The 13130-nt window shown below is 43.8% G+C and overlaps 1 protein-coding gene across 1 annotated transcript in view; it reads right to left on the bottom strand.

Moving 5' to 3' along the window:
* LOC132403373 (dynein axonemal heavy chain 3-like) overlaps positions 1-13130 on the bottom strand; it is a 990878-nt gene that overhangs the window by 942040 nt on the left and 35708 nt on the right. Inside the window, exons 4-6 of the mRNA XM_059986790.1 lie at positions 9784-9914; positions 7633-7831; positions 5217-5417 (exon numbers count right to left, since the gene is read on the bottom strand). Of these exons, the coding sequence (XP_059842773.1) occupies positions 5217-5417; positions 7633-7831; positions 9784-9914 (531 nt within the window). The remainder of the gene's footprint in view (positions 1-5216; positions 5418-7632; positions 7832-9783; positions 9915-13130) is intronic.

Genomic DNA, 13130 nt, shown 5'->3' with positions numbered 1-13130 from the left:
TAGGAATAGTAGGCATGGCTTTGTGAGGGGCTGGACAGGCCTTATGAGCCTGATTGAATTCTTTGTGGAAGTGATGAAACAAATTGATGAAGATAGAGCAGTGGATGTGGTGGATATGGCTTTTAGAAAGGTGTTCGACAAGCTTCCCCATGGTAGGCTCATCAGCAAGTCAGGAGGCATGGGATCCAGGGAAACTTGGTTTTGTGGATTCAGAATAGAATTGAACACAAAGAACACTGAGGTAGATGGAACATACCCTGCCTGGTGGTTAATGACCAGTTCTGGGACCCCTGCTCTTTGTGATTTTTATAAATGACTTGCATGAGGAAGTGGAGGGTAAGGTTAGTAAATTTGCAGATGACATAACAAGTTGGTGGTGTTGACGATGGTGTAGAAGTATGTTGTAATTTTCAATGGGATCTTGATAGGCTTCAGAGCTTGGCTGAGAAATGGCAGATTGGGATCAATTTGGAAAAGTGTGAAATAATACATTCGGGAAGTCAAACTTGAAGGCTGTGTACAAGGTTAATGGTAGGATTTTTAGCAGTGTGGAGGAACAGAGGGATCTTGGTGTCCATATTCACAGAACCTTCAAATTGTCACGCAAGTTGATAGTTTGTTTAAGAAAGTGTATGGTGTGTTGGCCTTCATTAGTCAGGGGATTGAGTTCAAAACCCATGAAGCAATATATAAAACTCTGGTTTGACCACACTTGATGTATTGTGTTCATTTCTGGTTGCCTCATGATTGGGAGGATGTGGAAACTTTATAGCGGATGCAGAGGAGATTTACCAGGATGCTGCCTGGATTTGAAAGTATGTCTTATGAGAATAGATTGAGTGAGCTAGGGGTTTCTCTTTGGAGTGAAGGAGGATGAGAGGTGACTTGGTAGAGTTGTGCAAGATGGTAAGAGGCACAGATACAGTGGACAACTAGAGACATTTTTGCAGGGCAGAAATGGCTAATGCAAGGGGGCATGACTGAGGCAAGTTTTCCCATACAAGAAGGGTGTGGCTGAGGCACATACAGTAACAGTGGACAGGTCCATAGATAGGGAAGGTTCAGAGATATTTCGGCCAAATGCAGGTAATTAGGTGTAGCTTAGAGGGCTCCTTCATTAGCATTGGCAAGTTGGGCTGAAGGACATTTTTGTGCTGAATGATGCTACGAGTTTATCCACAGCCTGGGCAATGTTGTCAGAGACTCAATAGTCATCAGACTGCAGAGGTGATTCTCAAAAGTAGCCTGTGCAATGAAACACCTCTGTGTGAACCAAACACAGCCCTCAGCTCCAATACTGCTGACTGACCAATGATGACCATCATTCTGGCCCCATCAAATTCCTCCAGTGGTTTTCAACAACATCTCAGATGTGGCTGCACAACATCACAGTTCCTCCCTAATGGCTGGTCATTACCCAGGGTCACTGTAGAATGACCCTGTCTGAGGCAACCTCTCCTTGGAGAAAACAGTGGCACATGAGTCCTCTCACTTACAGAGTTGGGTTTGGGTATCTCAGTACCTCTCAGCTGCCTGGGGGCTCTACCCCAGAAATAATGCCTGCAGTCAGCTCCTCACAGCCTCTTCAGAGGGTGAGGTAAGGCATTCCCCTAGCACAGAGACCCCTCTTCCTAGTGCAGATCTCATTGAAAGGACAGTGCATCTCTCCCAGTAACTGAGGCGGCTGGCCCTCCCTCCACAGCAGTCCCAGTTAGCCTCTGATTGGCCCTAGCGATTGAGCAAGCTAAGATTTTTCTTGTTGGAGCAACAGAGGTTGAGAAATGACTTGATAGAGGTGTACAAGATCATAACAGACCTAGATAGAGTGGACAGCCAGTAACTTTATCCCAGTGTGGGAATTGCCAATACCAGAGGACATCCTTCTAAAGTGAGTAGAGGAAAGCTTAAGGGGAAGTCAGAGGTAGGCTTTTTATTCTGTTAGGAACACCTTCACTGTGGCCAGACCCACAATGTCTAAGGAATGCAAAAGCTTATGGAGTACCTGGTGACACAGGACAAAATAGGACAAAGTCAGCATGGTTTCCTTACGGGGAAATCTTGCCCGATAAACCTGTGGAATTCTTTCAGAAGTTTACAAGTAGGATAGATAACGGGGATGTAGTGGATGTTGTATATTTGGGGTTTCAAAGGCCTTTGACAAGGTGCCACACATGAAGCTGCTTCCCAAGTGAAGAGCTCATGGTATTACAGGAAAGTTACTAACATGGATAGAGCATTGGCTGATTGGTAGGAGGCACTCATTGGTAGTGAGTGGGAATAAAGGGACCTTTGTCTGGTTGGGTGTCAGTGACTAGTGGTGTTCCACAGGTGTCAGTGTTGGGACTGCTTCTTTTTATGCTGAATATAAATGATTTAGATGATGGATTTGATGGTTTTTTTGCAGGTTTGCAGATGATATGAAAATTGGTGGAGTGACAGGTAGTGTTGGGGTAACAAGTAGGCTGCAGAAGGGCAGACAGATTAGGAGAATGGGCAAGAAAGTGGCAAATGAAATACAATGTTGGAAAATACATGGTCATGCACTTTGGTAGAAGAACTAAATGTGCAGATTATTTTCTAAATGGGAGGAAATCCAAATATCCGAGATGCAAAGGAACTTGGGAGTCCTTGTGCAGAACAGCCTAAAGGTTAACTTGCAGGTACAGTCGGTGGTGAGCAAGATAAATACAATGTCAGGATTAATTTCAAGAGGTCTAAAATACAAGAGCAGGGATGTGATGCTGAGGCTTTATAAGGTACTGGTGAGCCATCACCCTGAGTATTGTGAACAGTTTTGGGCTCCTCATCTTAGAAAAGATGTGCTGGCATTGGAGAGGGTTCAGAGGCGGTTCACAAGGATGATTCTGGGAATTAAAGGTTTATCATACAAGGAATTTTTGATAGCTCTGGGTTGTACTCATTGGAATTTAGAAGGATGAGGGGGATTCACTGAAACCCTTTGAATAATGAAAGGCCTAAACAGAGTAGCTGTGGAAAGGTTGTACCCACTGTGGGGAAGTCTAGGACAAAAGGGCACAGTGTCAAGATAGAGGCGTGTCCCTTTAAAACATAGATGCAGAGAAATTTCTTTAGCCAGAGGGCAATGAATTTGTGAAATTTGTTGCCACGTGCAGCTGTGGAGGCTAGGACACTGGGTGTTTTTAATGCAGAGGTTCTCGATGGGACATTGCATCAAAGGTTATGGGGAGAAGGACAGGGAATGGGGTTGAAAAGGGGAAAGAAGGATCAGCCATGATTAAATGGCCTAATTCTGCTCCTATGTCTTATGGCCTTATGGTGCGAGTCAGCCAGAGAAATCTTGAGCCATATGTCTGACATGCGTTTAGCCAATAAGATAAAACCATAAGATATGGGAGCAATTTGGCCCATTGAGTCTGCTCCACCATTTCATCATGACTGATCCTTTTCCCTCTCAGCCCCAATCTCCTGCCTTCTCACTGTAAGCCTTCATGCCCTGACCAATCAGGAACCTATCAACCTCTGCCTTAAATATACTCAATGACTTGGCCTCCACAGACGCCCATGGCAATGAATTCCACAGGATCACCATTCCCTGGCTAAAGAAATTCCTCCTCATTTCCATTCTAAATAGATGGCAACTATTCTGAGGCTGTGCCTTCTGGTCCTAGATTCCCTTAACATCTGCGCTATTTCTACTCATCAAGGCCTTTCAAAATTCAATAGGTTACAATGAGATCCCCCTCATTCTTCTGAATTACAGTTAATACAGGCCCAGAGACATCAATTGGTTCTTATATAATAACCCTCTCATTCTTGGAATCATTCTCATGAACTTCCTCTGGACCCTTTCCAATGTCAGCACATCTTTTCTTAGATAATGGGCCCAAACCTGCTCACAATACTCCGAGTCCTTACCAGTTCCTTATAAAGCCTTATTTTCCTCTCAGCCCCAATCTTCTGCCTTCTCCGCATATCCCTTCATGCCCTGACCAATCAAGAATCTATCAACCTCAGCCTTAAATATACATAAAGACTTGGCATCCACAGCTGCCTATGACAAAGAATTCCACAGATTTACCACTCTCTGCCTAAAGAAATTCCTCCTCATCTCCATTCTAAAACAACACCCTCTATTCTGAGGATGTGTCCTCTGGTCTTAGAGTCTCCACATCCACTCTATCCCTTTCACCATTCAATAGGTTTCAATGAGGTCACCCCTCTTTCTTCTGAATTCTAGTGAATACAAGCCCAGAGCCATCAGATGCTCTTCATATGACAAACTATTTAATCCTGGAATCATTTTTGGAAACCTCCTTTGAACCCTCCAGTTTCAACACATCTTTTCTAAGATAAGGGGCACAAAACTGCTCACAATACTCCAAGTGAGGCCCCACCAGTGCTTTATGAAGTCTCAACATTACATCCTTGCTTTTATATTCTAGTCCTCTTGAAATGAATGCTAACATTGCATTTGCCTTCCTCACCACAGACTCAACCTGCAAGTTAACTTTTAGGGAATCCTGCACAAGGAATCCCAAGTCCCTTTGAGCCTCAGTTATTTGTATTTTCTCTCTATTTAGAAAATAGTCAACCCTTTCATTTCTGCAGAAAAAGCTCCCTTTATTCCCACTCTTTGCCTCCTGCCAACCAGCCAATGCTCTATCCATGCTAGGATCTTTCCTGTAATACTGTGGGCTCTTATCTTGTTAAGTGGATTTGTGTGTGGCACCTTGTCAACCGCCTTCTGAAAATCCAAGTACACAACTTCCACTGATTCTCATTTGTCTATCCTGCTTCTTATTTCCTCAAAGAATTCCATCAGATTTGTCAGGCAAGATCTTTCCTCAAGAAAACCATGCTGACTGGCCTATTTTGTCATGTGCCTCCAGTACCCCCAAATCACATCCTTCCCAATCGACTCCAACATCTTCCCAACCACTGAGGTCAGACTAACTGGCGTATAATTTCCTTTCTTTTACCTCTTACCCTTCTTGGAGAGTGGACTGACATTTGCAATTGTCCAGTCCTCCAGAACTGTGCTAGAATCTATTGCTTGGCCATGAAATGACCGACGACCTGTCATAGTGAGTGTGGCGACAGCATGGAACACGCTACTGGGGGTGGTAAAGGCAGATACATTAGGCAATTTCGAGAGACATTGTCTGTGAAGTCAAAAAAAAAGGAAAAAGGCATTGTGTAAACTGTGCTTGTGAGCAATAGAATCGCCCACCTACCATGAAGATGGTTATAGGATGAGGTTTGACTGGAAGGCCGAGGGAATCCGCAGGATACTCTCCTTCATATCTATTCCCGATCCCGTACAGCTCAAACAAGTGCACCAGTTCCATCAAAGTCGCCTCAACAATGCTTCGGAGGAAGTTAGACATGAGAGTGGCAATACTGGCGAAGAAATGGTCCATCTTTGTTGTTCTTAGCTCCTGGGTTGGAATTGGGAGAACAGTGAACATTTTAAAACAGTAGAGTTCTTGCAATTTGTTTGGAAGAAAATATTTTTCAATGGTGATAAGTTGGTAAATTTATAAATAACCATTTAATTTCCCTGAATTGATACAGGCAACTCTTAACTCCCCTCCTCCATGCCATTCCATTCCCACAATGCCCTCCACCCACACTCTCCCCCTTCTTTCATTCCACTTACCCACTCCTCTCCTCTCACAACTCTCCTGCCATTAAACTGCCTCACGTTTCCCCTCACCACCCCACCCAACTCCCACTCCCCATCCTCACACCTTTCCCCTCGACCACTCCCTCCCACACCCCTTTTTCACACCTTTCCACTAGAGCACCCACCCCACACCCTCCCACTCCCCTTCCTCACACCTTTCCCCTGGACCCCACCCCACCTGCCACTCCCTTCTGCCCACATCCCTCCCCTCATTTCCTTCCCCTACTCTCACCCCCACTCCCTTGCCTTCATTCATCACTCAGATACCCCTAAGGGAAGAAGGGCTGAAGGCAGAGCAGGAAAAGCAAGTGTTTGGGAGGGGTACTTTGGGGATCGGAAGGGGCAAGAGCTGGGGAGAGTCTTTAATTAGATGGGGATGGGGTTTACGTTGCTCTGTGCCAGAGGGCATCTCTGACACTTGCACCCTCCTGGGGGAATGAGTCCTCTCTCAGAATCAATATTGGATGATGATGTGTTCGGTGTCATGAAACCTGTTGTGTTGTGGCAATAGTATAGTGCCAGACATAACAAATTACTATGTTACAATGAAAATAAATAAGCAGTGCAAAAGTGGAACAACGAGGCAGTGTTCATGGGTTCATTGGTCAGAAATCTGATGGCAGATGGGAAGAAGCAGTTACTAAAATATGGAGTGTATGTCTTCAGTCTCCTGTAGCAGTAATGAGAAGAGGGCATGTACTGGATGGTGTGAATCCGTAATGATGGATGCTGTCTTATACCTTCAGAGACAGGGAGGGCAGTGGCTGTGATGAGGCTGGCTGAGGATATGACCCTCTGCAGCCTCTTATGATCCTGACATTAGAGCTGCCATACAAGCCAGTGGATCTGGACACCAGAGTGATCATCAGCATCAGAGGCATCTCAGAGCACTCTGAACACATCCCTTCGGTCACAGAGACCAAGCTGATGGCCCTCTCACCTCTCACCTCATCTTGCTCCTGAGATCAGCATGGCAAGAAGCAGGGCAAGTCCTTGGTGAGGATGGCCCTGAATGGAGTCAGTCTTGGGTCCAAATGCCAACCACATGCCCATGGTTAAAGATCAGAGGTTAGGGGAAAGGTTACCCACTTTGAGGGCTCAGGGAATTAAGGTGTTATGGAGTTTAATGCTGACAAGTGTGAGGTATTGCACTTTGGAAGGTCAAACCAAGGTAGAACATACAAGGTAAATGGTAGGACACTGAGGAGTGCAGTAGAACAGAGGGATCTGGGAGTACAGATACATAATTCCCTAAAAGTGGCGTCACAGGTAGATAGGGTTGTAAAGAAAGCTTTTGGTACATTGGCTTTTATAAATCAAAGTATTGAGTATAAGAGTTGGAATGTAATGGTGAGATTGTATAAGACATTGGTGAGACCGAATTCGGAGTATTGTGTGCAGTTTTGGTCACCTAATTACAGGAAAGATATTAATAAGGTTGAAAGAGTGCAGAGAAAGTTTACAAAGATGTTGCCGGGACTTGAGAAACTGAGTTACTGAGAAAGGTTGAATAGGTTAGGACTTTATTCCCTGGAGTGTAGAAGAATGAGGGGAGATTTGATAGAGATGTATAAAATTATGATGGGTATAGATAGAGTGAATGCAAGCAGGCTTTTTCCACTGAGGACAGGGGAGAAAAAAACCAGAGGTCATGGGTTAAGGGTGAAAGGGAAAAAGTTTAAAGGGAACATTAGGGGGGGCTTCTTTATGCAGAGAGTGGTGGGAGTGTGGAATAAGCTGCCAGATGAAATGGTGATTATGGTTTCACTTTTGACATTTAAGAAAAACTTGGACAGGTACATGGATGAGAGGAGTTTGGAGCGATATGGCCCAGGTGCAGGTCAGTGGGACTAGGCAGAAAAATGGTTCGGCACAGCTAAAAAGGGCCAAAAGGCCTGCTTCTGTGCTGTAATGTTCTATGGTTCTAAGGTACATTATGGAATAACACAGCATTGGTTTCCTACCTCATTGTCCTGGGGCATCCAAGATTCAACATCTTCACGGTTCTCGTTAATTATAGTACAGCAGCCTGACAACCACTGATCTTGCAGAATCTTTACCCGGGCCTTCACAACCATGGCAACGTGGTTAATTAGCTGATCGAGGGTGAAAGGGAAATGTTGCTGAAGGGCCTCGAATTCAATCAGTCTGAACGTCACGTACCTAAAATAGAAGAATAGGCAACCTCTAACATACACGTGAAAATGATCAACAAAATGCACCTTATTTTCATTTTAATTCCATAAAAGAAACCATTGACTCTACAAGCTTCAGAAACAATAGCCAAACCTCAAAGAGACATCCTCACTGACAAGAAAAGATACAGTACAGCAAAGACCATGATTCAAGATGATATCCAAACAATCACTATTCCTGATTTCAAATTCAGCCATTGAGGCAACTTGGAATCATTGTAGGAAGCACAGGCTTTCCCTGTGACATGAGAGTGAGCAGTCTGGAATGGTATTCTCCTGCATGAGGTGATCTCATCAAAATATACAAATTCTATCTGAGGTTGACAGGCTGGGAGTAGGGAGATATTTCCCCAGCAGAGGAGTCTGGGATTTTGGGAATGAAGGATTAGGCCATTTAGGACTGGGATAAAGATATCAAAGAGGAGTGTGAATATTTGGAAGTCCCTAGCCTGAAGGGCTGCAGAGGCCGTCAATGAAAACATACAGTATTTCTGGATACAAGGGATTTAAGGGTTATAGTGATTCTGCTGGAGTCAGCCATGATCCTGATCAAAGGGGCAGATGGGCTTCCCCTGCTCTATCTCCTTATGTTCTTGCACCACTGATACCAGATGTCATGTCAAACATAAGCAGCAGAGTAATCCAGGAAGGCTAGTCTTGTAGGATGTCCCCAGTGTAAGGCCAGCTGGCTCCACGTTCCCCAAAGAGCCAGTGTTTGATCCAAGTAGTCTAGGCTGGGTTAAATGTCATCGGGATATCATGCTGCTGGCCTTCAAAGAACATTGCTAGATCTGAGGTACCTTAGGTTTCAAATTTTATCTGAAAGGTAACATCACCCAGTGGTAACCACCACTCCATTGGCAATGCCAGGTTTTTGCTGTGCAGTTTGAACTTTCAAACTCTGAGCATACATCACTCCATGTACACAACCAATCCTAAACCAATCCTAAATAATTGTTCTTGCTGGCAAGTCTCCCCGGAGCCTACTTGTGGCTTGTTGAAGAATGCTCCAGTGTATTGGAGCAAGGACACACCGTAATGTAAGCCAATGCTTTAGGTTAGGAATGGAAACAGCTCAATCTTTTGCATGATGGAAGACACAAAGGACTGCAAATATTGGAACAGGGAGCTGGAAGAATTCAGTGGGTCAAGCTGCATCGGTGGATTTTGTCAACACATCAGCTCAGCGTTCAGCACCACTGTCCCCTCAGTATCAAACAACAAGTTTCTAAACCTGGTCTCTGTACCTCTCTCTGCAAATCAATCCTCAACTTCCTCATCAGGAGACCACAGTAGTTACAAATAGGTGATAACATTTCCTCCCTGCTGATAATCACAGGTGCACTCAAGGGTGCATTGTTAAGCCACTGCTAAAATGCTATTTATAAGTTTGTGGTTGACTTCTGCCAGCTTGTTTTTGCTCTTTTACATGATCATTGGGTACATTTGCTCAGGATGTCAGGAGCTACGGCTTTTCTAAGTGATGGGTTGGATGTGGAATCAGTGTGCTTCTGGCGTGTTCTTGAAGAAAAGGATTGTTTTCAGCCAATATTAAAGAGAATTGAGTTTATGTCAGGTAGAATGTTTGATGCTCTAACTGTTTAAAATTCTTCACCTCCCTTTCATTTATATTTGGCAGAGGACAATAGATTATATTCTGTTTCCTTTTAACATCTACATCCCCATGGTCTGTCTCAACACCCAGGAGAATTAAATGTGAGGATTAAAGGGAGTTTGGAAGGAAATTATGTGCAGAGAATAGGTGAGTCATTTGCCTGGAATGGTATGCATATGACTAACAGAAATGTCAGGTGGATTCATTCATTGTAAGGCTCTGCTGGCTGCTGAAACTGTGTAATTAATGCACAGGTGGAGATGAAATTATGCCGGCTGGTTGCACCATTGTCTGGTATGGCTTACCTGGTCTGGAAGTGGAGGAGGATCATGGACATAATGGGATGTGTGATGTACAAGTTATTCCTCAATCTAAGACGTGCATCTTCTATACTTTCATGCCATGGGAGCCTTCCTCTGCCTGCAGTGTCAGACTTCTGCAGAAAATGAGAAAGACAGTAGCAAATACCATAGGAATAAGAGGAAAAGTAAATATCTATGACAAAGTCAGTCCTGGTTAGTCACTGTGGTCAGAATCGAGATCATTGACAGATTCCAGTTCTCACCAGCTCTGTTGTCAGTACGTAGAAGAATTTTTAAACACAGAAGACCCAAATCCAATTTGTGGCCCAACATTTCCTTCTGATTCACTCCCACACGGTAGTATGTAAGCACCCTGGAAGTTGATATCAGTGCCAATGGTTTGATTAAGTTGCTCTGCTGGGGTTTCATTCCATGAGTCTGTCCTTATCATAGCTACTGAGCTGGAGATTTGGTCTTTGACGTATTACCTGGCTAAGTACTAAAGACCTGTGTTGATCATCTGGCTGGAGTGCTCACTCAGATCTTTAGCCTCTCGCTTCGGCAGTCTGAGGCACCTGACTGCTTCAAACAGGCTTCAGTTATATTGGTGCCCAAGAAGAACTTGGTGAACTTCCTCAATGGCTATCGTCCAGTAGCACTTGCATCCACAGTGACAAAGTGTTTTGAGAGGCTGGTGATGAAACATACCATCTCCTGCCTGAGAAGTGACTTAGATCCACTCCAGTTTGCCTGCTGGAGCAACAGTTTTACAGCAGATGCCATTTTATTGACTTTTCACTCAATCCTGGAACATCTGGACAGCGCAGGAGCATACATCAGGATGCTGATTATTGACTACAGCTCAGCATTCAATACTATTGACCTCTCAAAACTAATCAATAAGCTCCTAGACCTTGGCCTCAATACCTCTTTAGATCCTGGATTTCCTCACTTGCAGACTCCAGTCAGTTCAGATTGGCAACAACATCTCCTCCACAATCTCCATCAGCACAGGAGCACCACAGGGCTGGGTGTTTAGTCCCCTGCTCTACTCGTTTTATACTTATAACTGTGTGGCTAAGCACAGCTCCAATGCCATTTTCAAATTTGCTGATGACATCACTGTCATAGGCCAAATCAAAGGTGGTGATGAATCACCATATAGGAGGGACATTGAAAATCAGGCTGAGTGGTGGCTTAACAATAGCTTCTTACTCAATATCAGCAGACGAAGGAGCTGAAGGAGGAGGAAAATAGCCTCCATGAACCAGTCCTCGTCAGAGGACCCAGAGTTGGAGAGGGTCAGCAATTTTAAATTCCTCACTGTTATTATTTCATAAAACCTGTCTTGGGCAAAGCACATAAGTGTAATTATGAAGAAAGAACAGCAACACCTCTATTTCCTTAGGAATTCACAAGACATCTGAAACTTTGACAAACTTTTATAGATGTGCAGTGGAGAGTATATAGACAGGCTGCATCACAGCATGGTATGAAAACAACAATTCCATTGAATGAAAGATATTATAAAACATAGTGACTCAGTCCATCACAGGTAAAGCACTCCCCACCGTTAAGCACATCTACATGAAATGCTGTCGCAGGAAAACAGCATCCATCATCAGGGACCCCGCTATGCAATACATGATCTCTTCTCTTTGCTGCCATTAGGAAGAAGGTATAGGAGCCTCAGGACTCACACCAACAGGTTCAGGAACAGTTATTACCCCTCAACCATCACAAACCAAAGGGGATAGCTTCACTCAACTTCACTTGTCCCACCATTGAAGTGCTCCCACAATGAAAGGTCTCACTTTCAAGGATTCTTCATCTCATATTCTCAATATTTATTATTATTTTTTTCTTTTTGTGTTTGCAGTTTGTTGTCGTTTGCACACTAGTTGAAAGCACAAGTTGGTGTGGTCTGAATTGATTTGGTTATGCCCACAAGAAAATGAATCTCAGGGCTGTTATGGTGACAGAAATGAATTTTGATAATAAATTTACTTGTAACTTTGAACTTTGAAGATTGATTCTCAGTGGCTTATATTACCATATGACCTTATGGAACTGGAATCTGGTTACACAGGTAGTTGTCAGTGACAGATAAATGCCCTGCTATTTGTTAGGTCAATTTCATGAGACCATAAGATATAGGAGCAGAATTAGGCCACTTGGCCCATCAAGTCTGCTCTGTCATTTCATCATGGCTGATTCAATTTTCCCCTCAGCCCCAATCTCCTGTGTTCTCCCCGTAGCCCTTCATGCCCTGACCAATCAAGAATCTATCAACCTTTGCCTTAAATATACATAAAGGCGTGGCTTCCACAGCTGCCTGTGGCAAGAAGTCCACAGCTTCACCACCCTCAGGCTATAGAAATTTCTCTTCATTTCCATTCTAAAAGGACACCCCTCTGTTCTGAGGCTGTGTCCTTTGGTCTTAGGCTCTCCCACCAGAGGAAACATTCTCTCCACATCCATTCTATCAAGGCCTTTCACCATTAGGTTTCAATGAGGTCCTCCTTATTCATCCAAATTCTAGTAAATCAGGCCCAGAACTATCAAACACTCTTCACGTGACAAGCCATTCAATCCTGGAATCATTTTTGTAAATCTCCTTTGAACCCTCTCCAGTTTCAGCACATCCTTTCTAAGAATAGGGCCCAAAAGTGCTCACAATACTCCAGGTGAGGCCTCACCAGTGCTTTATAAAGTCTCATCATTACATCCTTGCTTATATATTCTAGTCCTCTTGAAGTGAATGTCGACGTTGCATTTGCCTTCCTCACTACAGTCTCAACCTGCAAATTAACCTTTAGGGAACCCTACACCTCAGATTTTTGAATTTTCTCTCCATTTTGAAAATTGGCAACCCTTTCATTTCTTCCACCAAAGTGCATGACCATTACTTCCTAACACTGTATTCCATCTGCCATTTCTTTGTCCATTCTCCTAATCTGTCTAAATCCTTCTGTAGCTTCTCTATTTCCTCAAAACTACCTGCCCTTCCACTATCTTTGTATCATCTGCAAACTTTGCAACAAAGCCATCAATTCCATAATTCAAATAATTGACATATAACTTTAAAAGCATCGGTCCCGACACAGACCCCTGTGGAACACCATGAATCACCAGCAGCCAAGCAGAAATTACCCCCTTTATTCCTGGTTTTTGCCTCCTGCTAACCATCCACTGTTTTATCCATGCTAGAATATTTCTTGAAATATCATGGGTTTGTAGCTTAAGTGGCTTCATGCGTGGCACCTTGTCAAAAGCTTTCTGAAAATCCAAGTACACAACATCAACTGATTCTCCTCTGTCTGTCCTGCTTGTTATCTGTTGAATTCCAA

This window comes from Hypanus sabinus, chromosome 13 (genome assembly GCF_030144855.1).
Source record: "Hypanus sabinus isolate sHypSab1 chromosome 13, sHypSab1.hap1, whole genome shotgun sequence".
NCBI classification, from domain to species: domain Eukaryota; kingdom Metazoa; phylum Chordata; class Chondrichthyes; order Myliobatiformes; family Dasyatidae; genus Hypanus; species Hypanus sabinus.
Note: the sequence above shows the minus strand (reverse complement) of the source record. Positions and strands in the feature narration are given on the sequence as shown.